At 38.4% G+C, this 27,101-nt stretch overlaps 5 protein-coding genes across 10 annotated transcripts; 4 read left to right on the top strand and 1 right to left on the bottom strand.

Moving 5' to 3' along the window:
• Positions 1-29: 29 nt before the first annotated feature.
• abhd6b (abhydrolase domain containing 6, acylglycerol lipase b) lies at positions 30-10,681 on the top strand. Of its 4 annotated transcripts, none has more exons than XM_029436296.1 (13): positions 30-1,918; positions 2,082-2,849; positions 3,954-4,019; positions 4,147-4,278; positions 4,845-5,001; positions 5,529-5,642; positions 5,742-5,874; positions 6,981-7,138; positions 7,289-7,343; positions 7,468-7,524; positions 7,952-8,605; positions 10,144-10,284; positions 10,652-10,680. In XM_029436296.1, exons 4-11 carry the CDS (start codon positions 4,154-4,156, stop codon positions 8,053-8,055), a joined length of 903 nt encoding a protein of 300 aa, XP_029292156.1. In that variant the 5' UTR covers positions 30-1,918; positions 2,082-2,849; positions 3,954-4,019; positions 4,147-4,153; the 3' UTR covers positions 8,056-8,605; positions 10,144-10,284; positions 10,652-10,680. The 4 variants fall into 4 exon arrangements, with proteins under 4 accessions (XP_029292156.1, XP_029292154.1, XP_029292157.1 ...); XM_029436294.1 differs by having other exon boundaries at positions 7,424-7,524; positions 10,652-10,677; XM_029436297.1 differs by lacking the exon at positions 7,468-7,524 and having other exon boundaries at positions 10,652-10,681.
• Positions 10,682-12,289: 1,608 nt separating this feature from the next.
• kctd6b (potassium channel tetramerization domain containing 6b) lies at positions 12,290-15,135 on the top strand. Its single transcript, XM_029436298.1, has 2 exons — positions 12,290-12,972; positions 13,505-15,135. The coding sequence occupies exons 1-2, from the start codon at positions 12,946-12,948 to the stop codon at positions 14,189-14,191; spliced, it is 714 nt and encodes a 237-aa protein (XP_029292158.1). The 5' UTR covers positions 12,290-12,945; the 3' UTR covers positions 14,192-15,135.
• Positions 15,136-16,258: 1,123 nt separating this feature from the next.
• On the top strand, positions 16,259-19,526 carry uqcc5 (ubiquinol-cytochrome c reductase complex assembly factor 5). Of its 2 annotated transcripts, XM_029436427.1 has the most exons (3): positions 16,259-16,639; positions 18,219-18,310; positions 18,394-19,526. In XM_029436427.1, the coding sequence occupies exons 1-2, from the start codon at positions 16,486-16,488 to the stop codon at positions 18,308-18,310; spliced, it is 246 nt and encodes an 81-aa protein (XP_029292287.1). In that variant the 5' UTR covers positions 16,259-16,485; the 3' UTR covers positions 18,394-19,526. The 2 variants fall into 2 exon arrangements, with proteins under 2 accessions (XP_029292287.1, XP_029292286.1); XM_029436426.1 differs by having other exon boundaries at positions 16,262-16,639; positions 18,219-19,526.
• ognb (osteoglycin, paralog b) lies at positions 18,461-20,557 on the bottom strand. Of its 2 annotated transcripts, none has more exons than XM_029436424.1 (6): positions 20,316-20,557; positions 20,123-20,201; positions 19,679-19,843; positions 19,396-19,598; positions 19,180-19,284; positions 18,461-19,046 (listed from the first exon to the last, which is right to left on the bottom strand). In XM_029436424.1, the coding sequence occupies exons 1-6, from the start codon at positions 20,412-20,414 to the stop codon at positions 18,876-18,878; spliced, it is 822 nt and encodes a 273-aa protein (XP_029292284.1). In that variant the 5' UTR covers positions 20,415-20,557; the 3' UTR covers positions 18,461-18,875. The 2 variants fall into 2 exon arrangements, with proteins under 2 accessions (XP_029292284.1, XP_029292285.1); XM_029436425.1 differs by having other exon boundaries at positions 19,192-19,284; positions 20,316-20,541.
• A 1,637-nt stretch (positions 20,558-22,194) lies between these two features.
• Positions 22,195-27,082, top strand: LOC115010530 (14-3-3 protein beta/alpha-1). Its single transcript, XM_029435141.1, has 6 exons — positions 22,195-22,350; positions 23,499-23,800; positions 23,926-24,049; positions 24,678-24,841; positions 25,102-25,197; positions 25,289-27,082. The coding sequence occupies exons 2-6, from the start codon at positions 23,507-23,509 to the stop codon at positions 25,343-25,345; spliced, it is 735 nt and encodes a 244-aa protein (XP_029291001.1). The 5' UTR covers positions 22,195-22,350; positions 23,499-23,506; the 3' UTR covers positions 25,346-27,082.
• The last annotated feature ends 19 nt before the right edge of the window (positions 27,083-27,101 follow it).

Here is a 27,101-nt window from a genome sequence, read left to right as displayed (position 1 = left end):
TATTTCTGGACATTTTGGAAACTGGTATTTGAGCAGTTACTGTTCAGCTTTATTAACATTTTGAAAAACCGTTTTTAATGTATGAGGATTAAAGTAAAACACACAAAACAGTTCAAATGCATGTTATTTATTATATTGTATCCCATCTTACCAGTAGCCACCCTAAGAAACTGGTCAAATACTTAAAATGTCATGTCAAACCTAAATTTGATATTCATTCAGAGTTACCTCGTGGTTATATATTTGCATGCGTTATGTGATTTTGTGGAAGATCTTAAATTATATCAATGAATACATATTCATTTGCTGCATTAATGATAGTTTGCTTAGTTTCTTGTAAATAAGTACAAAATCGATGTATTTTGTAAAGAGATGGAAAGCTATAGTTTCTAGGGTTATAAATAACTGCTCTAATATGTAGGGGTGACCTCAATTAAAGATCTTAACCTCATAATTACACCATTATAGTAATTTCATAAGCGGGCCGTCACTGAAGCCGTCAAGTTCTATGGCGATGAGGTCAGACATGCTGCTACTGTAGGTTTTTATTTCTTACGATCTCCATCCCGCTGCACTCACTTGCACCCTTGTAGAGAAACACTGTCTGAGGTAAGATGTTCTTGTGTGCATCGTCAATTCATATACAGGGAAGGGAACTATATTTGCTTCTACTGTCCAGCAAAATAATTTGTTCAGTTAGATCTTCTCTCACATTTCCTGTTTTGCACCCTTCTAAAAGCTCCCTGTGTTGCAGATGGTATTTAAAGAACAGCAGGGAGTGTTTTCCTTGGAGAGTGAGGTTTTCTCCGGTGAGCACAGGGCGTGCGTCAGCCGGCCAACAATGTACTGTGGAAAAAGACTGTGCAGTATTCACAGTGGTACAATAAACACACGCAGTGTCTGGACAGACTTATGACCTGCAGTTTGACCTGTATGACAGAAAAAACGACTTTTTTACCTGCCCCTTACTCAAAACATGAATAAACATTATAAATAGATTGTATTTACCTAACAACCAATAATTACAGTAACATGCCATACATAATTCACCATCAACTAAGCATACCTTAGTGTTACAGCACCTGACAGTCTAATTATTCTTTCTTTATACATTTTCCTGAACTGACAAATATTTATACAACCCTTTAAATCATTCTGTAGAGAATTCTACAGTTTGACACCATCCAACTGAAATGCACATCTGCTTTAAAGTAATCTGTGCATACTGACGCTTAAAATTAAATAGCCCTTTACCAATGCTACATTGTTTATTAATCATGAGGGAAACTACTTTGAATACAGTTGTATAATGTCTTTTGTGTCTCTGAAAGGAGCTTTTCAAACTTGGAAAGAATACCCCTGATGACGGCATAGTAATGTGATTTAAGGCCTTGTACAGACAGACTTGAGCCCTGTGCAAATTAATTTGAATGGAGCCTGTCAGTCTGTGCAGCAGGTGTGGCAAGGCAGTAGGGTAGGGTGAGGTGGGGTGGGGTTTACCACCCCCGCAGCACCCTGCACTGTTTTACCACACGTCTGTTTTCAGTATCAATCCCTGCAAGACTACACGTTTCCAACAAAGGACTACGTTCCAAACTGGAAGTGTGGGGTTTAAAAGAAGTGGGCATTTAGGGGGCATGGAGGTGCTAATGCAGCTTAGTTGCATTTTGGGAAATGTAGGATGCAAGTATTTTGGAGCGTGACCCATGCTAGGGACTAGAAGTAAGGATATCTCGGCCTCTGCTGACTGATCTTATCTCTTGTGAGACCTCAACTTTATGTATTTGTAACATGATATCACACAGGTTTGATGATCTGAGTTAATGTGACTACTAACTGTGCTGGCCTTTACTTCTGCTTGAAGATTACAGGGTGAAGCGTGCAGTTATGCCCTTTGAGCAGGCAGACCACACTGATGGTAGGTCTGCATAAGAGGATGTATATTTCTCAACTGGATGAGAAGCTTGTTGCAACGTTCATGCAGCGTCATAGCTCCAGTGGAATTTACTGAATGCACGTGGCTGCATGACGCTTCCTCGTTTTTGTTTTGCTTCATTGGCTCTGTCATTTCTGTTCTGCAGGCTTGGCTGTTTCAAGGATACTTCTCGGGATGTGACGAGCAGAATGATTCGGCTAGACGTGAGGCACAGACAACCTGGGGAATGCACTGTGTATGGGACATGTGAGCAGCCTCTTCGTCCTATATAAACCCAAATATAAGAATCATTCCCACGCAAGGCGGGCCTCCCTGCAGAGTTGCTGTGTTCATTTGTTCTGCTCTACTTTGTATGTAGGTCATATGTAGTGGACCAGAGATGCACCAAAATGGCAGCTGAACATTGCATGCGATGGTATTGTTGCAGTGTACTCTTGGACTTCATATAGTTTTAATTTACATTGCTAGTGATTCATGGATTCCTTTTTACACTGTTTGAAGATCTGGAGGATTATAATTTATAATATATGTAAGGCTTCAGCCTAAACCTTTTCAGTCAGTAGAAGTTCGCTTTGGTTTGTCACTATTTCAAAAGTGATGACCTATTATTGTTTATTTGATATGTGTATTTAAGTTGTTTAAGGTGACCGAAATAAACTAAACTCAATAACGTCACTTTTAGTCGTTTTAATGTAAAGTTATGTTTCTTCCCTTCAGTCAAGGAAGCCTCCTCAAAGTGTCTCTGAAGAAAGTCTGTACCCAAACCCTTCAAACCCACAGGCAACTGAAGCTGATGACGCTCACACGCTGGGGATGTCATGACACCCAGTGGTCTGTGCAAAGAAAAGCCCTCGAATCTTATGACTGCAAACTGGGACCGCTCCACAGTCTTCCTCTACCATGACACCCAGTGGTACGTTTTGGACTTGAAGCTTTAGCTAGAAACCTGATGTGGATTTTATGTGTGTGCCTCAGTCAAACTAACAGTGGAGGTAGAAAACACATTCATAGACTTATTAATGCTCCTTTGGTTTAGGGTGCTCAAAGTGAAACATGGTGTGAAACAAGTGTGACTCAAAGGCACTGTCAAGTATGCGCTTTAATTTGTAACTAAATATTTACATTAATACTTAAATATTTCGATGAATATCAATGATTGCAATACAAGTTCTCAGATCTTTTAATAAGTAATACAAAGTAGTAAAGCCACAGTGCAAAATTGTTACAAGTTAAAGTCCTGCATTAAAAATGGCACAAGTAAAATCTAAACTAGAGTAGTCCTACTGATTATGCAGAATGGCTCATCTCAGAAACATATCATATTATTTGATTATAATTATTGATGCTTTCATGTGTTCACCCCTTTAATGTGTAGCTGGTAAAGGTGGAACTAATTTGTATTGCTTTATATACTACTGGATAGTTAAATCTATAATAATGCATCATCATGTATTCGTTCATTTATATTTTGTATTAATAATCTGTAAAGTAGCTAAAGCTGTCAAATTAATGTAGAGAAGTAGCAGTATAAAGTAGAATTCTTTAATGTTAAAGATGCCGGCCATATTATCTGCCCAAATACACATTTCTCCTTTTGCAAATTCAAAAGATGTTCTGCCGGAAAATGCACTTCTACTCCAGCAGTTCTGCTCTGTCGTGTTTTTCGTGTGTAACAACCATGTGTTGCAAAATGACTAAATGATCCTTGAATCCTTATTGTTTTCACTTTACCGACTGTGTGCTGCGTATGGTGTTAAAGGCTGCTGTTGATACGTTGATGTTACGTTCACTTTAAAAGATTGACCGAATAATGTGGCCCGGTTTTCCCCAATGATGAGTAATAATCAATAAATTTATCCAGAGCACACATAATCTGCCGCGACTAACTCCACTCCACAGGGATAGTTTTTTTTTTTTTCAATTATAAGATAGATAAGTTGAATATTTATGCTTCCAACACATCAAAAGCACCTTAAAATGAACTGAAGTGTCTGCATGCTGTAAAACTAATCAACAGGATCACAGCGATCACATGTGTCTGCCTGTTACTCAAGAAGCGAGGAGGGAAAAACTCACCTGAACTGTAAGTTATTACAATTTTGAAAAAGGCTTGTTGCATGGGAGAGATGTTTCATATGTTATTTATTATCTCAAGAAAACATTGTATGGATACTGGCTTTACCCCTCCCCCGACATGTGTTGTATTCGAGGTGAGCCATGGCAGCTGATCTGGACGTGGTGAACTTGTTTGTCATTGCGGGGGGAACACTGGCTATTCCCATCCTGGCTTTTGTTGCTTCCTTCCTCTTCTGGCCTTCTGCACTCATTAAAGTGTATTATTGGTAAGGTCCATAACTGTGTTGTTCTGTCTTTCACGTTTATATGCTTAATGCCTCAGGGGAATTTCCTCTTATGAGCCCCAGATAATAATTCTACCACAAATATTTTACAATAAATGAGAAAATACAGATGAAAAAATATGCTTTTAATCAAAATACAAGACATACAATCATGTAACTAAAAATGATTTTAAAAATGATATTCCGACTTTTGGAAGTTCAACCTCAGATCCTAAACTGTATACTCAAAATACAAACACTCAGACGAATGTATGAACTGTTTTAAAACAACACTCACATGGCCATATATACTTCAACAGTGTTTTTGGTAGCTTTAATTGTGAGGGTTGCATTAAGATTGATTTGAAAGTGTGCACGTCTATCCTTTTAAAGAGATTACAGTAACCTTTATAAACAGCTTGAAGGTTCATGTTTAGTCTATTTATTCAACACGAAACCCTTAATGTATCCAAGAAAATTGGCAACACATACTCTCATTTGGCCCAAATTTGAATTCAAGTGCCATCATGTCTGTGTGTATAAGCTCAGGTGTACCTGCTCCTCTTCAGGTACTGGAGGAGGACTCTGGGCCTGCAGGTCCGCTACGCAGACTGCGGTGGCTATCGCTTCTGTTATGCCTACAGAGGAAAGCCTGGGATGAGACCCTCCATTTTAATGCTGCATGGCTTCTCTGCTCACAAAGACACATGGCTCACTGTTGTCAAGGTCAGTGGATCTGCAACACTAAACATTTGCTATGAACTCATGAGAGATTTCATCTAAAGAAAGACTATAAAACTTCAAACTTTACATTTTGTAAAGAAGCAGTTACAATAAATATAACTACATCAGAGGCTCTTAACTCATTTTATTGAGCAATTAAAACAAATGTACCTTATTCATCAACAGATTTAGACTCTATTGGAACTTATGTGAAATATTTTGAATTCCCCTTTTGGTATTTTCAGGTTATTTCAAGGCTGTTTCAAAATATAAATATAGGAAATTTGCTCAAATTACATGACCATAGTCATATGAGCCAAGAAAACTCAGATGAGCGACTGGAAATTATGTTTTTGAAACTATAAATTTCCCAGAGGGGAATTCAAACCACATAAATTCAGATAAACCAAAGTAAAATATTTAATGCGATAACAGCAGGTGCTTATAAGATTGCAATTATTACAGTGTTTCTTGGCTTCCATGATCCAATAATGGTTTTGAGCTGTACTTTCTCTCATCGGTTGCTGTAGTATCTACCAAAACATCTGCACATTGTGTGTGTGGACATGCCTGGTCATGAGGGAACAACACGCACCACCACAGAGGATTACGCCATTCAGGGGCAGGTCAAAAGGATCCATCAGGTACAGTGAAGAGAAAGTAATTAAAAATATAAGCGGGTATTTGTCAGGTACCTGAAATCCTTCCACTGAATATCTGTTTTTGTCTCTAATTCTTCTTAGTTTGTGGAAACCATTCGCTTGAACAGGAAACCTTTCCATGTGGTTGGGACCTCCATGGGGGGAAATGTAGCCGGGGTTTACGGAGCCTGCTACCCTTTAGAGATCTGTAGCATGACTCTCATTTGTCCAGACGGTCAGTGTGTGTGTGTGTGTGTGTGTGTGTGTGTGTGTGTGTGTGTGTGTGTGTGTGTGTGTGTGTGTGTGTGTCTACGGTCAAATGTTTAACAGAAACCTGAAGATAAAGTTATATCTGCTCTGTAATGCTTGAACATTTCACTCTTTGTGACTTTTTTTGATTTTCAATTCCCTTAAAGCTATTTTTTTTTTTTACAAAGAAGATAGTGTTACCCTCTCAATCTGAGCTTTTATACTTTTGTGGTGGAAAATAAAGGGACAAATCTCACGTCTTGGAACTCTCCCAATGGCACACAGACCTGGGATCACCAGACGTGAGGTCTCCATTTACCAAGCGGGGAGGATCTAATGAAAAACGCAATTTAATTGCTTTATGGGAAATCTAGGCTTGAATATATTGGGTGCTTAATCCACACTAGGAACTAAAGGTCTGGCTAGCTAGGCTTCTGTTGCTTCGGTTCTTTATTAAATGCGTCTACTGAAAGTCCCCAGATTTCATGGAAGTACAATATTAAATAGGTGGAGTTCCCCTTTTAAAGGCCTACATTATTATTTGTGGCATTTAACTTGATTACCAGTCTGTCTTTAAGTTGTCACAGAATACTAATTATAAATAATTACAAGACACGAACTGACATAATCATAATAACGTACATGCTCACACACACACACACACACACACACACACACACACACACACACACACACACACACACACACACACACCCACACACACACCCTTAATTACAGTACATTAGTGACATTACAGTTCATTTAGCTGACGTTCAAAGCGACAATCATGTAAACAATCAAATAGGTACATTCATTTAAGTGCAGAACAATAGATTCAAATAAGCCAAACCGATGTAAGTGCAGCATACAGAAACAAAGTACAGTTTTAGCAGAAAACCTATTAAAAGCAAATACACTTTAACTTAGTGAAGTTAGTAAACAATATTCTCACAGTCTAGCAGAAAATCCTTCTAGATTCAGATGCACTTAATGTTTCCCTTTCCTTTGTAGTTTTCTCTGTATATCGTGCCAAACTAAATATGAGTGTCTATCATCATTTTCTAATCAGAAAACAATAATTTTATCCTGCAGGTATAAGACACCCATGTGAGACCAAATTTGACAATCATCTGCAGGACCTAGAGCACAGCAATTACACACTAAACATCCCGCTGATCCCTACTACACCCGAGGAGATGGAGGACATGTTCAAACTTTGCTCTCATGTCCGCTTTAAAATCCCTCAGCAGGTCAGGTCCACACTTCAAAATACAAGCATTATCAATTTCACTTTGTATGCACTCACAGTGGATGATCACACAAATTGTTACAGAATAATATTCACCTTACTGCTGTATTTAATCGTATTTATTTGTTTGTACATGTGCTGTCATTGTTAGATTCTTCAAGGATTAGTAGATGTTCGGCAGCCTCACAACACATTTTACGAAGAAGGTTAGTTCACACATTTTTTGTATTTCCGATGTAAGCGTACAGTTTAGTCCATACTAGTAAATGTGTTTATTTTTTATTAGTATTTATGGAGATTGTTGGTGAGACATCAAGATATGCCTTACAGGAGCACTTACATCTGATAACTGCACCCTTACAAGTGATATGGGGCAAAAAAGACCAGGTAACGTATGATGTTCAACTAATACAGTGACTCAGCAAAGCCTATATAAATACATAAATGATTACCTGCAACTTTCGCTTCTAAACTAATGCTAAAACGAGTTGTATGTAAGTGTATGGTTCTATTTGTAAAAGAGTATGTGCGAGTATAACACATTGGTGCATGTATATATAGATAAATTAATAGTTTTTATGATCTACAATAAAGTATAGATATAGTCAAATGTTTTATTATTAATGTATATTTTTCTTCTATTCAGTTGTTAACTTTGAGCATGAATGCTAATAAACTCAAACCTGATATGGCTGTGTATAAACTTGTGACTTGAAGCTCAGGTGGCTCAGGTTTCTCTAGCTGCTCGGGTCTCAATAGAGAAACTTCAGTAGCATATCTTTATAAACATGATAATTGCCCTGCATTTGTTCAGGTGGTGGATGTTTCTGGAGCTACAGTCATTGCAGAAGTGTTACCTGGATGCAGAGTGGACCTGCTGGAGAACTGTGGACACTCTGTGGTGATGGAGAGGCCTAGCCGCACAGCCAAACTCATCCTGGAGTTCATCATCCTGCAGCAAGATGCTAGGGGTGGCACCAAGAAATCTTCCTAAACTAAAGACTTGTAATAATTTATTTCCCCTACAATGCTTCACATGTTCCTTGTACGTGACATGCATATGTAAACAGATGTCCAAGCTTGAACAAATGTACACTAAGACAGAAAGTAAGGTGTTTAGTCTTCTTTTTAATTTCTTAAAACATTTAAAGCATTTATTTTGTAATGTAAACTGCATCATTCTAATAAAAGTCCCATGCATTGACCTGTATGTGACTATGTTTCGGATGTGTGAACGTATTCATACAGCAGAGTTGCCTGACTGTGGTTGCAGCAGGACCTCCTCCCCTCCTCCCCTCCTTTCCTTCTTCAATCACCCTCCTTGTATGCGCAGTTTTGCTGCAGCCTGGAGCCGAGCACAGCTGCCCGGTACGACCAGCGGCAATCATCCCTGACTGTACAGTTAAATTCCAACCGCAAGCTGCTGTTTTCTGGACAAAAACAGACAAATAAACGAGAAAGCCATCCGGTAAGGCTTTGTTTCAACGTCTATGTTACTTCCTGGTAGTCTAATTAATTAATTAATTCCGGCGTCAAATCGTAGTAGTAACGGCAGTTAACGTCAACGGCTTGTGGAAAGCTAGCTATTTTAGCCTGCTAGCTAGCAATTAGCTAGCGGGCTATACGATAAACCTTTCCAAAGTGGTACTTGCATTGTATCTTACGCTACATAGCTCAGTGCATCCAAGCTAGATTCACAACTTAATAACATCGTGCGTCTTTTAAAATGCATCTCATTCTGCTCGTTAAACAACTTCCTTAATTTTTGTAACGGAATTAGAGAAATGTAGTGATGTTGTAGCTACTTTTTACACTAGCTAACTTCACTTGCATTCCCCACTTTACAATGTTGCTAAATAACTTACAACATGTAAACTACTGGGTTATGTTCAGTTTGGTAGCGTCAGGTTTCACTTTAAATTCAGTGGCAGAATTTATGTTGTTATGCTGCGTGGTTACAGACAAATGAGTTTCAGTTTTGACATGTTGCAGTTGACAACAATCTAATGTAGCAACATTTTCTGCAACTTTCGATCATATTGCATTATCTTCAACAGCAGATGGAGTTTGGCAGTTGTAATGCTGATGTTCAGATTTCCTTTTTATTCCTGATCTTTTGAATAAATAGCGACCTTCTTTTCAACAATAAGGAATATTTTAGAGAAGCCGGAGTCAACTTTATTCAATATAAAATACGTCATAGATGTTATTACACCCCTACAAGACTCAATAAAATGGGTCTAATTAAAGACCGTTTATGTTGGAAATGCAAAACAGAACATGGTAAATATGTGCACGCATTATAGGAATCTCCCATAGTTTCTCCCTTGTAGAGAAATGTCGTAGTAGTGGTTCAGTTGAGTAAATTTGCATTTAGAGTATAAACATCAGGTTTAATAACCTGTGCCCGGTTGATTCTAAGATGTTGGAAAGAGCCTCAAACTCCTGCACTGAAAATGTGGAGGGAACAAATGATGGAAAGATTGAAATGGGAAAATTATATAGTTAAAGAGCCTCTGTACTTGGTGTGTTATTGGGCTTGGTATATGATAGAGGTTACATATCTATTGTGAAATGTGCCATATATATATTTTTAATATTGATGTATTCAGCATAAAAATGACTTCCGCTAACAACAATCGATCGCTGCGCCGAGAGCATCCACTTCGGCAATGTTCGGGCGATGACGTCACAAGTAGAATACAGCCGCCGCCAGTGTTCGTCTGCGTTGAAGCGTCCAGCAAAGACTGCTGTCAATTATTACGAAAAAGAACGGACAACAATCGATCGTCAAGGATAATTGTGAAGCGATGTGTTGTATGGGGATGTGGGGCTGTCTCCAAATCTAGCTTTCTGTGGCCAAAAGATGATAAAATGTCGCGTTTATGGACAAGACAAGTGCGTCGATGAAACCGACGATTTGTGGGCACTTTGAGAGATCGTGTTTCGAACAAACTATGCTCACCAAGGAAATAAGATTCAAAAAGAATTTAAAACTGAACGCAGATGCTGTGCCTACAATACTGCCGAGACCCCAGCCAGCACAAGCCAGCACAAGCCAGCATGCCGATTCAAACACTTCCGCCGATACAGAGTCCTCCACCAAAGAGACGACGAAATGCATTCACCAAAAGGGAGAGAGCAAAGGTAAGCCATGCTACTTGTTTACTGTATTTATTGTTTCAAGCATAAATCTATAATCGGTCTAGGCCTACTGTATGTAACGAGTTTACATACAAATGTAAATTGTAATGTAAATGTTTCCTAAATTTCCCTCGGGATGAATAAAGTATCTATCTATCTATCTACACCAGGCCCTAGCCAATATCTGTGTTATTGTTTGTAGTATTAATAGCTTTAGCTAATTACACTTCATTAGCTTAATCAATTCAACCACATCTTTTATTGTGAATGTTATTAGATATTTTCTTTACGCAGACATGTATAAACGTGCAATACAATTTCAAGCTGGTTTGAAAGATTTATTAGTGAAGTTGTGTTTTGTACATTTCAGACATGTCAGAAATAAATTGTTGATGAGGAACCTTTCGAAGTCCCAGATCCACTCAGCAGTCGGTGGAAGAACCAAACAAGAGGGATGCTGTTGTGCTGTATAGAAGCAGATTCAATCACTGAACTGACATTGTGTTTTGTTATTGACTCTAATAAAGTGCTGGATACTTGAACGACGTGTAGGTGTCAGATGGAAACGTAGCACAGATCTTTTGAATGGCACATGATGGCATTCTGTGGTTCTTACCAAGTATTCCCCAACTCACCCATCTCACCGGCGGTATGCCACATAGTGATACATTCTGTAACATACAAGATCATACATGTCAATGGTAATCACTTCAACCTTATTTATCTATTTATTCTGTGACTTTGCCAGAGTGACCATTCGACTTCCCATAAATACATCAAAGTTTCTGAGCTCTACACATTTGTGCACACAAGTAACTTACTCATTACGTGGCTGATCACCTGCTTGTTGTCAGTCCCTCTTTGAATAGCTTTGGTAGGCTGTCTGCAACACCCACACATCGAGACACTTTGATTTGAATCCTGGGTGATCTGTTATGCAGGTTATGTTTGCACCATGTCCCTCATATTCATTGAGTTCCTCCATGACATCCTTTTCTTGGCAGGAGCTCTTCAATTGCTTCCATAATTGTACAGTTTTCACATGTACACCTAAATGTACAAAAGAAGAAGTGGTAAGGACATGTACATAATATGCAATATCCAGAAAAAAGGCCAATATTAACGTCATCTTAATTTCATACTATTTTATATATATATATATATATATATATATATATATATATATATATATATATATATATATATTATATATATATATATATATATATATATATATATATATAGACCGTCTCACCTCAGTATACAGACTATACTTTCTAAACCAGCGCTGTCCTCCGGTCTGTTTGTTAGCTAATGCTTTATATACAGCCTCGTAATAAATGACGTTTGACATCAGACACAACGATAGAACCTGAACCGCAAAAACTTCGAGAAAGAATCAAGTTATCAAACTTTACAGACGTCGATGTGTCCAAGTAGAGAAGTAATTGAATATTTAGGGATCGAGCAATTTGCGGACAACTAGTCGTTAGCAAGCAATCGATAGCTTGCGATCTATTTACGATCGAGGATAATGTTACGTTTTATTATGATGTATTTACTATATATTGAGAAGTTCTATGAACTATAGTCAAATGTATATACTATATACCTGTCTGTGTTCTGTTGTCGCACAGGATCTCCGCCAAATCCAGACTCACCGTCACCATCATCCGCGTCTGTTTCTCCATCTTGAATACTATGGGTCTCGCGCTGCTCTGTTTCCACCACGTTAAACTCGCCCGCATGATCTAAATGCACGACACCGGCATCCTCTTCAATAAACTCCTCTTCTTGAAGGTGCAACGAGTGACGACTCACTGTCACTCGATTCTGTCAAAATATCCGAGCCAGAGTCCGACATCGCCACGTCTGCCGTGCTGTCTGTGTATTCAACTGGTGGACTGTTTTCTACTTGTGACGTCAGAACACGGCGTTGGGTGTTTCCGGTAGCGGCAGTGTAAACATCGGTGGTCGACATACTAAATCATGATTTATTAAATACTGCGATCATTGTGTCATAAATAACACATAATGTTACACCACAAATAGCATTTACTATCATCAGTAGAAATTCATGTTTATCATTTCGTAGGCCCTTTAAAGAACAATGACACAGTCTTAGTGGATATACATCTGGAAGGGGCGACGTTACCGTGACAATAATCTGCTGGTTTGGTACAATACATCTGCCATTATTATATCAATTTCTCTTTTGGTTACCTAATACAATGTAAATGATCAAAAGCTCTCAAACAGCTACTAAATGGACCCTGTGGTGAGGTTGTCAAATACAAACTGCTGCTTTGCCAGGAAATACACTGAACATTTCTGAAAGAACCATGTATCCATTCTAGAGTTACAAATATTCTAATTTAACATAACATAAATTACAAGTGCCTGAATACGGTTTGTTTGTTAAATCCACAAAGTGAGCACCTTCCTTTTATGTAAACATTACACATGTAATCCAACTCACACAGAGGTACAGATGCTGCAAGCTCGCACTTGTACTTGAAAACATGATTGTGTCAATCACATTATGCATAACTTTATAACAGCTCATGTTGATTTGACTTTTTTCACAGGTGAAATTGAATTAAGCCAAAGTAGTATCTGTTCCCTCTCTAATTTGGTTATGACCAAGTGGGTATTGTTCTTCAAATGGATAATGGCGACTGGGGCCATAGGGTAAGAGATGGATAGAAGTCAGACTAGAATAAGAGCAATGTCAGGTGTTTTTATTTTCCAGATAAATAAATGTTAAATTCACTCTGTTGCCAGTTTAAGTTTACAGCTCGCATCTAAAACTAATGCAATCTAATAACTTCCCTGCCGTAAGTCCAACCTTCATGAAGGTTGTAATGTTGGGATTTTTAGTCGGGTGTGGATTCAACTTTTTGTTCATTTTAGAAGCTATAGTTTGTGGTGCTGTTGAATTGTGTTGCATTATACTCAGGTGTTTCTAATTTAGTCTCATTGGTATTAATGGGGTGGACAAACATGTTAGAATAACTTTTTCTAATGCAATATAATTCAACACACAGTACCACAAACTACAGGGCCTTTTCATTCGACTCCATTCATTTGAGCTAGGTTGGCAGTTGAAATTCACACTGTTAATGTTATCATTAAACTACAACTGCAAGATGTAAATGCCCTATTTAAATTTTACAAGGAACATATGATTCTTATCCTCTTCTCTCTTCCTTCTCTGTCCTAGATGAGTACTCCTGTTACGTTAAACGTGGGAGGCAACCTGTACACCACCAGTTTATCTACCCTGCAGCGATATCCAGACTCCATGCTGGGTGCCATGTTCCGGGGAGATTTCCCCACTACTCGTGATTCTAAAGGAAATTATTTCATTGATCGCGATGGGACACTTTTCCGGTACATCCTGAACTTCCTGCGGACGTCTGAGCTTACCCTCCCCTTGGACTTCACAGAGACAGACCTCCTGAGGAAAGAGGCGGACTTCTACCAGATCGAACCTTTGATCCAGTGCCTTAACGATCCCAAGCCACTGTATCCTCCTGACATCTTTGAGCAGGTCGTTGAGCTCTCCAGCACTCGGAAACTGTCAAAATATTCAAACCCAGTCGCCGTTATCATCACACAGCTAACCATAACCACAAAGGTTCACGGCCTGCTGGAAGGTGTTTCCAACAATTTCACCAAGTGGAACAAACACATGATGGACACCAGAGACTGCCAGGTGTCGTTCACCTTCGGACCATGTGACTATCACCAAGAGGTGTCCCTAAGGGTTCTCCTCATGGACTACATCATGAAACAAGGCTTTACCATCCGCAACACGCGTGTGCATCACATGAGTGAGCGTGCAAACGAGAACACGGTGGAGCATCACTGGACTTTCTGTAGACCAGCTCACAAGGTTGAAGACTGAGTTAAAGCACAGTTGTTGTGGGTGACATTGCTGTTTGATTTGTCTTCATATTACACATGTCCTGATCAAACAAGAACACATTTTGACCTCTGTTTCAGTTGTGTTTCACGAATAATGATTTTGGTTTCATATTTTGATCAATGTGGTACAGTGCCACAAGGCTCGAAGTCCACACAGATGGCATTACAACTATGAAAATGTGAATTCTTGATTTATTCACCTCTTTGAGTGCAAGCACACTTTCTTATCTATGCCACCACTACTTATTTGGTGTTACTTGAAAATAAAATTCTTCATTGAGGTTAAGGTCTACAAAACAAAAATGTTTTATTATGAAGCAGAAAGACCCTATACTATAGCAATGATTTTATTGATTATATTTATTTAGGGACACAATGATGCTTAAATGTGAGAAATTAATTTTTCTAGCAATAATGTGATTTAATGTGGTTCCGGTAACTGGAGTCAGTAATAAAGTGATTGTAAACAGGTAGCCATGATTTAAGACTCTATGCCCATATATTGTCTTATCAAATCTACGTCTTAACATGCATTAATATGCATTTAGATCCCAATTTGAGGGGGAAAAGGGAAATTGTAAAAGGTTTGTACCTCGTACATAAGCTGTATGGATGTTTGGGACGCAGACACTCGATAGAATCTTTTTGGATCCTGAGTTGTCAGGAGTAAACCTTTTTTTAATAATACATTATATTATCTTTAGCCCAATTTACAGTAGATCTTAAGTTAGTTAGCTCTCTTATCTCCTTGTATGGTACTCTTTTTGAAGACCCTCGTTGCATGTGTCTGGGTGTCTTGTGTTTGTATATGTATTTGTGGGCTTTGCAGCATTCTGTTATACTGATACAGTTTAGAGCTCATATCAACAGTGATGTATTTGGTCATTTCAGCCAAAAATAAACCCATTTGTGTATTTGTCAGTCCTTAGCTTTGCTTTATTGTTGAACTTTTAAACTTTAACTTGATATTTTGCACTAATATTTGCCTACTGTATGTCAGTTATTCAAACATCCAATCACTTCAAAGCTCCTTGCAAGCATGTACAACCAAGTTAACTAACATTTTTTGGGTGGTTGGGCTACTGATGGGGTAGAATATTTGACAAATTGTGTTAATCATTGAAATCAGTATTTGAACATATATATTATAAGATTGAATGCTAGGAACGAAATGTTTTAGTAATTGCAGTTCTCATCATTCATTGGTCCATTGTAAAATAAGTGGAAGCACAGAAATTACTAGCTGTGTTAATCTACATCGTCACATACATTTATTTTGCTAGTGCAACCCTGTGGCAACATTGTATTTATATCCAATTACCTTTTTTGCCTCCCAATAGAAAAGGCATTAGAAAACTAGAAACATGCTGAAACATCTACACATTCATTAAGATTTCAAAACTAGGCCATATTTATTTGTTTGTGTTCATGATACGACATATGTAAAGTGTCTTTTGAGACATGGAAACCAATCCAATTTTTATTTTTGAAATAGGAAAATATCCATGATGCAGGTCTCATCTTCAGTATAATGCCAGGGTATGAAGGTGGTTTGATACCTGCTTTTAGCCAAGTCAGAAATGGCTGACAAAAAGAATAGGTATACATTTCAGTACATTCAGTATTATAACCTTGCATCACTATTCATTGATAGTCAGAACGTCACATAGACCAATATTAAATATCAATACTAAACCAGCGGTCGTTTATTTATTCAAACACATCTATATTGTTTTAATTTTGTTACGTGTGCATATAAGGGCAGAATGTCTTCAGAAACCCATTTATTTTGTATTTTTGAACATTTTCAAAAACATTTCTATCACTAAAGAATTTAGCTATTTCACTAATATTGCGCAGGGAAAAAATAACAAAATGATTATGTTTTGTGACCTTTAAACCTTTTTCAACCGTTTATTGTTTGGATATTTTCTGTGTATTTTTAAAATTATTAATTATTAATACTAATCTTACAGTGTTAATGGCACATACAAACAACCGGATGTTACGACTCTTCCTCGGTGCGTTCGTTTTAGCTTCTCGACTGCCGTTGATTCCTCGCTAGATTCCATTAGATTCAAGAAAGCTCCGCTCGTTTGCTTTACGGCAGGTCCCAAAACGAGCGCACCCCTCCCCTCACGTCGTTGCTCTTGTAACAAGTGTAGAGGACATGTAAAAGGTCCATGCCTGCTCTTTCCTTGTAGTTTCCCCGCCGCATTGTAGACTGTCTTTTCGAGACACAACTTATTATACTGGGTCTGTCACTTAGCCAGGATGTTTAAGAGGAGTGACAAAGTAAGATATTTACTGAGCCTTGTCCCGGGCAAACAACGTCTTGGGACGTACAGGTTTCTTCCCATCTTCTTTTGCATCGGAGGCGCCATGGAGTGGATCATGATCAACGTGAGGATAGGAAAAGAGACTTTCTGTGAGTGTACATTTTCAAATGTACTTTGTTTTCAAGAGTAAAACGTTGGTATCTAAGCTAGCTGACGTTAGCATGACGGGGTCATCTTGTAGCCCTGTGTCTTCGTATGTAAGTTACATGTTGAGCGTTAACGGCTGTTAAAAACGAATAATAGACCAAAACTGAGACAATTAGTAGATATAACGCTATTCTGATTTACAGAGTGCAATGATAACTGTATGTCTGGAAAGCTACTTCACTTAATTTTAAACGTTTTAGTGACGTAAAGATTCAGCCATTTACAGCCTGTTTACAGTGACACGCGCCCATGTTGACCTTTTAAACATGTCCTCAAACTTTCCTCTCCTCCCCAATGTCATTAGGAAATGTAGAAAAACAGGCATTTTTAAGTACACACTGCACAGGGTGTGTGTCAGACTACTGCAGGTCACTGCATGTACAGCTGCTAACAGAGAAATACATATCACAGTATACCTTGGTTTATTACCTCCATGTTGATTAAGTGATGATCATTTTGGTTTAACCATCTGTGATTTCCATACCACACAAACTGCACCCAGGTGATATTGTGTCAAACTAAAAGAATACTGGGAACTTATATCATTAGACCCTGTTACAGACTTTAAAACTAGGAAAATACAACAAACTGTACATCATGATATGACAACTAAGATGATCTTGAGATGCCAGTGGTGGAAGAAATACTCAGTTTATTTAGCAATACCACAATGTAAAAGCACCCCTCTATTCAAAAAGTACCGAAGTAGGCTTTTAACTTAATGTACTTAAAGTATTAAAAGTAAAAGTAGTTCTAGTCATTATTTAGAATTACCCCTTCCAATATGTTGTATAGGTATGTATATATATATTATCATATTACTTTATATATATGAATAGAAGTACTATAAAGTAGCACTAAAAGAAAAAGTATAAGTGTCTAAAGTGTAAGTACTTTACACAGTGAATATACTTTCCACCAATGCATATCACATTGTTGATACTGCATTGATATGTCTGTATCTGCACCTGTAGAGAGTAGAAATGCTACAGGATCACCCGAAAGATTTAAAAAGGAAAATAATCCTTATGCGTTTCTACTCTCACTGAACCCACATCCATTTATTCCAGATGTGCTGAAGTGTGACATTTCAGCAGAACTAAAATAAGTAAAAATCCTCTCGTGTTTAAAAAAAAAAAAGGGGAAAAAGCTGCCCTGCACATTTATTATAGTATTCTGAGGCCATTTAGGGATACAGAAAATGTTTTTCCTGAACAGAGAACAGACTCTCATCTGTATTTTTTTTATTATTATTCCTTGAATTCTCAGCCCCTACTGTAGTTGCAAACTCTCTTTATTCTGCAGGATAACTTATACGCCAGTTTTCTTTTATAGAAGAAAATTTGACATGTCACAAGGAAAAGTACAAGTGGAAAAAAAACATTTTAAATAGCATTACTGAATTCCAGCTGTTTTGTTTTAAGTGTCCTGGTCCTGTCCTCCACTGCAATTTTGATTGTGTCAAAACTGCCTCTATTAGAGGCGTCTCATTGCACTCTCTTTATTCTGTTTTCTTTCCAGATGATGTCTACCGAAGAAAACAATCAGTACGGGAGTACGAGAAGAAGAAAGCAGATGGTTTGATAGTCCATAATGAGCCTGCAGCCAAATGAACGATGGTCAGATTTAATGTGGACTTCCTGTGTCATCTGAGGACACATTTTTGGACTCTTGCTCCCCTACTTGTTTCGAACAGGCTGGAATGGACTTCATAGCATGTTACAACAACCGTATCACAGTTAAGAAGGAGTCAAGAGTGAAAGGCAGATGGAAAAACATGCAAATTTATTGTAAAATATGATCTTCAGTTTAAGAAAGATTAGCAGTAATAAAGCCACTGGTCTAACTGCCTCAGCAATACTTGTAACAAAAAAATTATGAAGAAATAGTCTTTGTATTTAAAAACATCACATTGCACAGATGTGTTAAATACTGAGAGATAGAACTTGATAAGAAACACAAGCTATTTCTTCCCCTTGATAACACATCCTGCTGTTCTGTAATCATACAATGTCTGTCTGTTTATAAGAGGTCTTGCACTTTTTTGAGTATATAAAATGTAACTTAAGAACTGCATTTTGCAACTGATATGTTTACTATCTTTGTATCTGCATCCTTTATTCTACACAGAACTCCCCCAGAAGGGTTTACCTCCGTCAAAAGCATGCTTTGGTTATTTCAGTTGTACCATCCGATAGGGAGGGAGTACAGACAGGTGAAGCTCTCGGGGTGCTTCGACAGCTGGACGGGGTTCCCATCCAGTCTCACCTCATCCATGTTGGTCCGGATGTAGTGACTGCTGTTCCCTTTGCAGAAGGTCTCATCTGTTATTGTCGAGATCTTGTTGTTCTGCAGTACAGACACAGGAGACCACAACATTTGCCCATCAACCAGCTACTACTACTAGCTCTGTAAACAGAAAAATAATGGAATTGCTTCTTCAGAGATTATTTGATTAATTGCTGTGATAGCAGTGAATTACAGATGAATTTACATGCAGGTGCACAACGTGAAGAGACTCTGGAAGTTGGGGCACGGCTGTCAGTACATTGTTTCCAAGGTAAAGATATGCCAGTCCCGTGAGTTTCTGCAACAACAAAAGACCACTACTTTAGATTAGGCTGTATCAAACATCTGAACACATGCAGAGTACATAATGTCTGCAACATTTTAACCTGAGAGCATTGGGATATCTTACTTTAAAAGCAGTTGCCTTCACACCCTGGGTTTTAAGCTGGTTGAAATTGGCATTGAATGACATCAGCTTGGGGGGCAGCATAGGAAGTTTAGTCAGTCTGTTTTCTGCAAGAGTGAGCTCCTCAAGATGTATAAGTTTTGAAAAAGCTCCATCGTCTATCTCAGTGATGAGATTCCCAGTTAGGTCAATCGTTTTTAATGTGACTAGAGAAAAGACAAAGGGAGAGAGCTTGAAAAATGGCGTTCACTGAAGAGTTAATTATACCATAATGACTTTTATTTACCTGTGTCTGCAAAGTCTTGGTTTCTTATTTTTGTTATTTTATTGAAACGTGCATAGAGATGTGCTGTTTCTTTTGGCAGGGCTGGGACGGCTGACATTTCTGGTGACACCTCCTCACAGTAAACAGATCCACTCAGGCAAACACACAGCAGACATGTCGGCAGCTCTGAAGAGATCACAATGTTTTTTCATTACATTTGTACAGACATTTAAAAAAATGATTTGTCTCATAAAGAAGTCGAGTTATTGGTCTCATTGATGTGACGGCAGCTTAAAAGGCACTACACACAGTTTAGATGAGGGCACTTGATCGGCCCCATTATTATATAATATGGGCTTTAGCTACATTCACAGAAATGTGGAAGAATGCCTCTGCGTTGCAGTGTTGCATAATCAGCTTTGAAACAGTTGTTGAAAACTAATTATCTGTTTAAACAAACCTTACCAGCGGCTTTTGGAGCTGCTGCTGGGTCAGTGTCTGAGTCTTGAAGGGTATCATAGTCTGGAAAGTTTACAGTGTCTTTCTGTAAAAAGGAAAACTCTTCATGAAAGCTATACGTTTCCTGTCAACTCAAGAGTATTATGCATTTCTTCCAACCACTCATTTACAGTGTATAAACCCCAAAAGATAAATTTACCTTAGGCTTTCTGACTTCCATGTATTCCTCTTTTGCTGCAGAAGACAGTATCCATGGGAGCATAATCAATGTGAAAATTAAAGTCCTTAATTGCATCATCGTGTCTTAGTTGCTGGTGAGAGAAGAGAGTGTCTGTCTGCTAGGCTGGGATCTGAAGTACATGTGAGCAGGAAAACTTTCCATCTCGTTTTTTTATTAAGCTGCTGAGTTGGAAAAGGAAACAAACTTTAACTCAATACATGCTGTGTTTGTGTTGCTCTAAGTGGTCAGTATGATTCTAAAGACTATATATAGTGTATTTTTGTCTACCAAACAGACAGGAGAAGTGTGTTGGTATTGAGCTCAAAGTGATGATTAAAATATATAGCAAATCATTAAGTAAAACCTAATGTGCTTTCAAATGTTACTTTCACTGACAAAAGAATGTTGCTACTGGAAAAACAGAGTGGTCAGTTCCAGTAATCGATGGGGAAAAAATTGAGTAATTTATGAAAGGAATTGCCAAAGCGAGCAACACACTGGAAAGAGAAAACTATTTGGAATATGTCCCTTTTCAACTTAATACCTCAGTTCATACCAACTCAATAACAGCAGTTGATGCACTCTGTCTCTTTAGGAGAGGGCTGTTTCCCTGTTAGAAGTGACTATTTTCAAAGGAAAGTCACTTGTTTGCAGCTTGCAACTGGACAGTTACAAAATGTATCTCCAACAGTTACTCAGTTTTCCATTAGACGATGTAGTTTTGTTTCTTAAATCTTAATGAATAGCCCTACAGGTGCCATCGTTATTCTAACAGTCATATGTTAACATCATTATATGTAATGTGTCCAAACTTTGCACCTGGAAAATATACATAATTCCTCTCCGCAGAAATAATAAAACTACCTTTACAACAACTCTGCATACAGTGAATAGCCACTTATTGCCATTCACTCTAAAAATGTAAGAAATTGTCATGTGTGGAAACAATTAATCAATTAGTTTATCAACTATTTTAATTAACATTCAATCCTTTTTTCCCCTTTATTGTGCAAAGCCACTAAACATCTTTGGTTCCAGCTTCTCCTGTGAGGATTTGCTGTTTTGTTTCTGTTTTATTTCATAGCAAGTTGAATATCTTTAGGTTTGGTACTGTTGTTACTCTGGGAATGTGTCACTATTTTATGATATTTTATAAAATATGATTAATAAAAAACAGAAAAGATAAAGAAAATGATCATTGGTCACATCACTATTGTCATATGCACACAGTCAAAGATCTCACACGGAGCCTGCAGGAAAATGTCATATTAAGGTTTAAAGATATTTTACTTTTTCCTATGCCTGTGCTTCAGGCAGATTGGTCATGTTCAAGATGCTGAAGCCTGCTTGATCCAGAGGTCATACTCTGCGACTGACCCTTACCTTTGACCTTGCAGTGCATGATGGAAAGCAGATAGATATTTCTTACATGTAAAACAACACCCTAATAAAATGCATATATATGCAATACATTTATAACCAATACGAACCTCGGCAATTGTTTATTTAGTTATGTAAGGTGTATAAATGCTGCAGACAGCTCCCATGTTATAGCAGAAATGCTAGAAATTGGTTGTCCAATCTTGCATAATGTTTATGTTAATTGTGTAAGCGCAACTAAAGCAGGAAGCTGTTGCCAGACACGGATGAGCAGTTACGTTAATATGCATTATTTGCTTTTATGAATTTTGAATGAAAAAATCCTGATGTAACAATCCATCCAAAAAAACAGGCTATATTTTAAAGTCCATCAAATCATAAAAATGTGATGCAAGCGCACAACCTACTTAGTTTGTTGAACATCTATATCGTGACGTTGGCTATATTAATTATCTTATTTATTGTGTTAGTGGTGGCATTACGTAAGGCAGATGTGCGGTCAGAAAAGAGGAAACAGAAGTGGCAGTGTAGCGGAAGTGGTACTGCCCTGAACGATACGCTGAGCGAGACGGAGGACGGAGGCTGAATCGTCCAGAGAGAGAAATTAAAAGCAGGACTAAAAGTCGCCAATATTGTAAGTGGAATAACATCGCACTTATACATAGCGCATTATGATACTATATTTTAAGTCGTAGCTGAATTTTAGAATTACTGTTTCATCGTGTCCGGTTGAATCCTGCTGAGAAGCCACCATGATAACGGAGCTGGGTTTGTGAAAGGCTAGTGGGTTAGCTCGCTTGCTAGCAGCTAATGCTAACCAACGAGCTAACCGACGGTCGGATTCCATGACACTTTGTTCTGACAGGCTCGTCAGCCTGGGCGGGCCGTGATACAGCTGCTGAAAATGAATTAAACGCGAAAGTAATACATTTCAGAATATCATTTTGTTTTCTATTTAATATACATAGATGGTAAATCTGGATTGCCAACACCCTAACCGTGTTTTTTTGAACGAAAGTCAGTCGGTGCTTTTGCTGGCCTAGCTAACGGACATTACCGTTACATAGCCGTAACGGTACATTAAAAGACGACGCTAGCTAGCTAATAGTTAGCCACTCCATTCGCTGTGCGTAAGCATGAATACGACAGATTAGCACCATTACCGTTATCTAATCCAGTTAGGTCGCACATGTAAATGGTACAGAATAAATGATGAATCTGATCGGTAGCACAGAACCAGCTATCGTTGACATCAGCTAGCAAAATGTACCATCCCGCTAGCGTTGCTAGCAACATAAGGGGACGACATTAAAACCTGACCCGGGAAGGCTTCGGTTGGTGTAGCAAGTGCCGATTGAACCCACGTTAAACGAGCCAGTAAAACCGTTGTGTATATTGTTTTTAACATTATGGCTACGATTGTTTATGAATTAGAATCAGTTCTATTCAATCCAAATTAGGTTGAGAACGATAAGGACGAGAAAGGATTGGCGAACGCTAGCTAGCAGCTAATCTTAGCTAGTGATGTGTATGGTTGACCCACTTGCCAAGGGGCCCAGTTCCCAATGCTTATCCTCACTGTCCATTGAATCCAATGGGTAACCATTGGATTCTTACTTAAAAGTCCTGGTCTGCCAAAGCATAACAAAATTTCATAACACAAAGTTAAATGCACACATAAATGTCTAGTGAATGGACAATGTGAGGCTATTGTGAACATTCTTCCTTGTTTTTGATAACTACACATAACAACTTCTAATCCTGCATTTCCTTTCCCCCCAGTCTAGAAAATGGATAAGAACGACCTGGTACAGAAGGCCAAGCTTGCTGAGCAGGCTGAGCGCTACGATGACATGGCCGCAGCCATGAAGTCAGTGACAGAGCAAGATGCGGAACTGTCAAATGAGGAGCGCAACCTTCTCTCGGTTGCCTATAAGAATGTGGTAGGAGCACGCCGCTCATCCTGGCGCGTCATCTCCAGCATCGAGCAGAAGACTGAGGGCAATGACAAAAAACATCAGATGGCACAGGAATACCGGGAGAAGATTGAAACCGAGCTGCAGGAAATCTGCCATGATGTGCTCGTAAGGGTTTCTTATCTTTGATGTTTAAATTTAGTCCTAATTCATACATGTTTTGAAGACTGTTCTTGTGTGTAATTCAGCCTGATTCATCACTTAACTGACGTTTTTGTAACTATTGTTTTCAGGGGCTACTGGACAACTTTCTCATTTCCAATGCAACTGCTGCGGAAAGCAAGGTGTTCTATCTGAAAATGAAAGGCGACTATTATAGATACCTGTCTGAGGTTGCTTCTGGGGATGATAAGAAAGGTAAGTGAGGACATGATTAACATTATATATTTGTGCTCTTAACAATGTGCCTGAAGCTGCATTAATTAATATTTTATAACAATGGGTCAAATAACTTTGTGAAATGGATCACTTATGGCATTATCCCAAACTCTGCAGTTCAGCTATGCTCCGCTTAGCGTCTTTCAGCTAATTCCTTGGTTTAACTGCCTGCAAATTGATTATTTTGGTTCACACTGAAAGCACTCATCAACATTGTTTCCAGCAATGACAGGCAGCTGTTTTTAGCACACAAAAAGGCAACATACTGACATACTGAGGGCAGTCTTCCTGTCGTCCACCAAACTGCAAAAAGACAATGTTGGCCCCTAGCTGGTAGAGCATTTTGCACCTAAAGAGCCAGATATTTCCCTCCAGGATTTTTTTAGAGACTTAAACAGAGCTAAAAGGAGAGTGCATATTGAACTTGCATGTGCTAGGGAGACACAATTTTTTTTTTTAAATTAATGCCATTTCAATTATAGGTGACAATACAGTATGACATTGTTGTTTGCTGCCCCCAGGTGGCCAAAAACGGTTAATAATGCTTTAAAATGTGTTGTAAATAGTGAAGTTAATTTTTTTTTTTCAATTCTTTTTTTGTCTAAAGATACAGTGGACAATTCCCAGCAGGCGTACCAGCAAGCTTTTGACATCAGCAAGGGGGAGATGCAGCCAACACACCCTATCCGGCTTGGCCTGGCCCTCAACTTCTCAGTCTTCTACTATGAAATCCTCAACAACCCGGACAAGGCCTGCAGCCTGGCCAAGGCGGTATGAACCGAAGCCTAATGTCATAGTTTTTAAACCATTTTACAGTCTAACTGTATTTTTAAGATTCGAAGACAATCAGCATCACAAGTAGCCAGAAACTGTACTACTTGCAAACATTGTAAGGGAATTCTTGTGGTATTTATCTAAGTGCTGAATATCTCAAAGAAATGGCCTGTTGTGAATAGTCACTGTCAAACAGTGTTTAGAGGATGCTGCTGTAGTATTACATTTAAATAACAAGTGTAATCTTTGAATTTCAGGCATTTGATGACGCCATCGCTGAACTTGACACTTTGAATGAGGATTCTTACAAAGACAGCACCCTGATCATGCAACTACTAAGGGACAACCTGACTGTAAGTTTTAAGCTACATGCTGTTTTGCCTCCGATTGATCCTCATGTATTACTTGCAGCAAATTATAACATTTGTATTTCTCTGTTCCTAGCTGTGGACATCAGAAAACCAGGCAGATGAGGGAGAGACTGGAGACGGGGAAAACTAATGGAAATGCACTGTTAATCCACCTACACTCTTATCTTAAACACAGACAGCTTATATACATCCCCCTCCACTCCATCAGCTCCTCCCACTTCTGTATGACAAGCAGCCTGAATTGCTCCTGACCAACTAGTTTACCCCTCTCAGTTCACTGTGAGGTGACAGGGTAATTTTCAGTTAGCAGATTCAGTCACTTTTTGGAAACATGTTGTATTGATTAGTGAGTCCATGTTGCTGTTTTTTTTTGTCGGCTTTGTGTGTATGTCTGTATGTAGTGAGAGAGCATGTATGAAAGGATGTGAAAGACTGTATGTGTGGTGGTCTGGGGGGGAGGGGGTGTTGTGAATTCTAATCGTCCTTCCAAATCCCTTTGTCCCAGCTAGTTTGTTGTGCATTTTCATCACCCTATTTTTTTTTTTTTTTTTTTTGGGTTACTTTATTTGTGATTCCTCATGATATTTACAGGTTTTATTGTATGGTAATTAAACTGGCAGTTGATTTTCACCAAACACTGTGATGGTAGGCGCTCCATTTGCTTCACAACCCCAAAACAGTTTTTGTGTTTGAATTTCCAGACACGTACAATCCTGTATTAATAACTAACTGCAATTCTGCTGTGGGCTCATACAGAAAGGAGGCAGGCTGTATTGTGACACTGACATCTTGGTGTAATGCTCCTTGATCATGTTCACAAAATCACAGTTTCAAGGGACCCCTTAAATTGTCATGTTAGAATTGTTCAGACATTCCACATTTATTAGGCTTTTGGAAAGGCAGTGCTCCTATTTTCTTTTTTGGAACTAAGTATGGATTGTCATTGTAGTTTTACTCACTGTTCAGGTGCTGCTTGATCTCAGTACAATGAAAATTGTATGTGCGTAAATGTGGTTCCATGTATTTTGCAAGATTGACTATCATCTGTATGTAAAACCTAAAGTAACCTTTTATTGATGTTAATTGAAAATGTCTTACCACACTGTATCAACCCTGCTTGCAAAATATTCCTCTTAAAGCGGTTGTTTTCTCCAACAAAAAAAATCTGTGCCTGGCTTTCTCTTGCAGCCTCTTAGGCAGCATCTGCTTGTTGTTTTTAGAAATCTCAAAGGGAACGAGTAAGACTAACTTAAATAGCTAAATCTTGACGTCAGTTTTTACCCAGGTGCATCTCTCTGCTGTTGAAGATAGTTGGTGTGAATGATCGCCTCAAAAATCAGGTCTATTTTGAAGGTGCAATTTGGAGAAGCCCAATCCATCACTTTTGGAAAGAAGCTCAGTGTCACAATACCATTTATCACCACTACATTCCACATATTGTAGTTAAAGACACCATTGCACATTATAGCTGACAGTCTGTTTACTCTGACAATGCTCCAATGAATTGAAATAGTCTTCTGTTGGGAAAAAAAAATCATGTCAGTTTATTATTATGCTTGATGAAAATGCAATTAGTGAATGTGGAACGAAGCCTGTCTGTATATCAGGTATTTACTTGCTTTGTTTTTACTGACAAGTCTTATGGCTAAAAATTTGCTTCTGTAACAGTCTATTACCCAGTGCACACACGTGGTTGTGAAAATTTAGAATAGCTCTAAAAAGCAATGAAGAAATGGAGATAAACAATGGTTGGTGTAATTCTAGCTTTGTGTTTATGTATCTTAAAACCATTCTAGTTTCACTATACATGTAAGAAATAGGAAAGTGTCAAAGACCATTCAGTGAAATAAAGTTTCGTTTAAGATAACAGGCAAATTATGTCTTCA

Source organism: Cottoperca gobio, chromosome 7, assembly GCF_900634415.1.
Source record: "Cottoperca gobio chromosome 7, fCotGob3.1, whole genome shotgun sequence".
NCBI classification, from domain to species: Eukaryota; Metazoa; Chordata; class Actinopteri; order Perciformes; family Bovichtidae; genus Cottoperca; species Cottoperca gobio.
This window is presented reverse-complemented; position numbering and strand designations above follow the sequence as displayed.

Coding starts and splice junctions, on each gene's coding strand:
- abhd6b (XM_029436294.1), top strand. CDS start 4,154: ATGGCAGCTGATCTGGACGTGGTGAACTTGTTTGTCATTGCGGGGGGA. Junction 4,279..4,844: donor CTCATTAAAGTGTATTATTG/GTAAGGTCCATA, acceptor GCTCCTCTTCAG/GTACTGGAGGAGGACTCTGG. Junction 7,344..7,423: donor CAACACATTTTACGAAGAAG/GTTAGTTCACAC, acceptor ATTTTTTATTAG/TATTTATGGAGATTGTTGGT.
- kctd6b (XM_029436298.1), top strand. CDS start 12,946: ATGGATAATGGCGACTGGGGCCATAGG. Junction 12,973..13,504: donor ATGGCGACTGGGGCCATAGG/GTAAGAGATGGA, acceptor TCTCTGTCCTAG/ATGAGTACTCCTGTTACGTT.
- uqcc5 (XM_029436427.1), top strand. CDS start 16,486: ATGTTTAAGAGGAGTGACAAAGTAAGATATTTACTGAGCCTTGTCCCG. Junction 16,640..18,218: donor GATAGGAAAAGAGACTTTCT/GTGAGTGTACAT, acceptor TTTTCTTTCCAG/ATGATGTCTACCGAAGAAAA.
- ognb (XM_029436424.1), bottom strand. CDS start 20,414: ATGATGCAATTAAGGACTTTAATTTTCACATTGATTATGCTCCCATGG. Junction 20,202..20,315: donor TGGAAGTCAGAAAGCCTAAG/GTAAATTTATCT, acceptor TCCTTTTTACAG/AAAGACACTGTAAACTTTCC. Junction 19,285..19,395: donor TGAAGGCAACTGCTTTTAAA/GTAAGATATCCC, acceptor TTGTTGTTGCAG/AAACTCACGGGACTGGCATA.
- LOC115010530 (XM_029435141.1), top strand. CDS start 23,507: ATGGATAAGAACGACCTGGTACAGAAGGCCAAGCTTGCTGAGCAGGCT. Junction 23,801..23,925: donor AAATCTGCCATGATGTGCTC/GTAAGGGTTTCT, acceptor TATTGTTTTCAG/GGGCTACTGGACAACTTTCT. Junction 24,842..25,101: donor CCTGCAGCCTGGCCAAGGCG/GTATGAACCGAA, acceptor TTTGAATTTCAG/GCATTTGATGACGCCATCGC.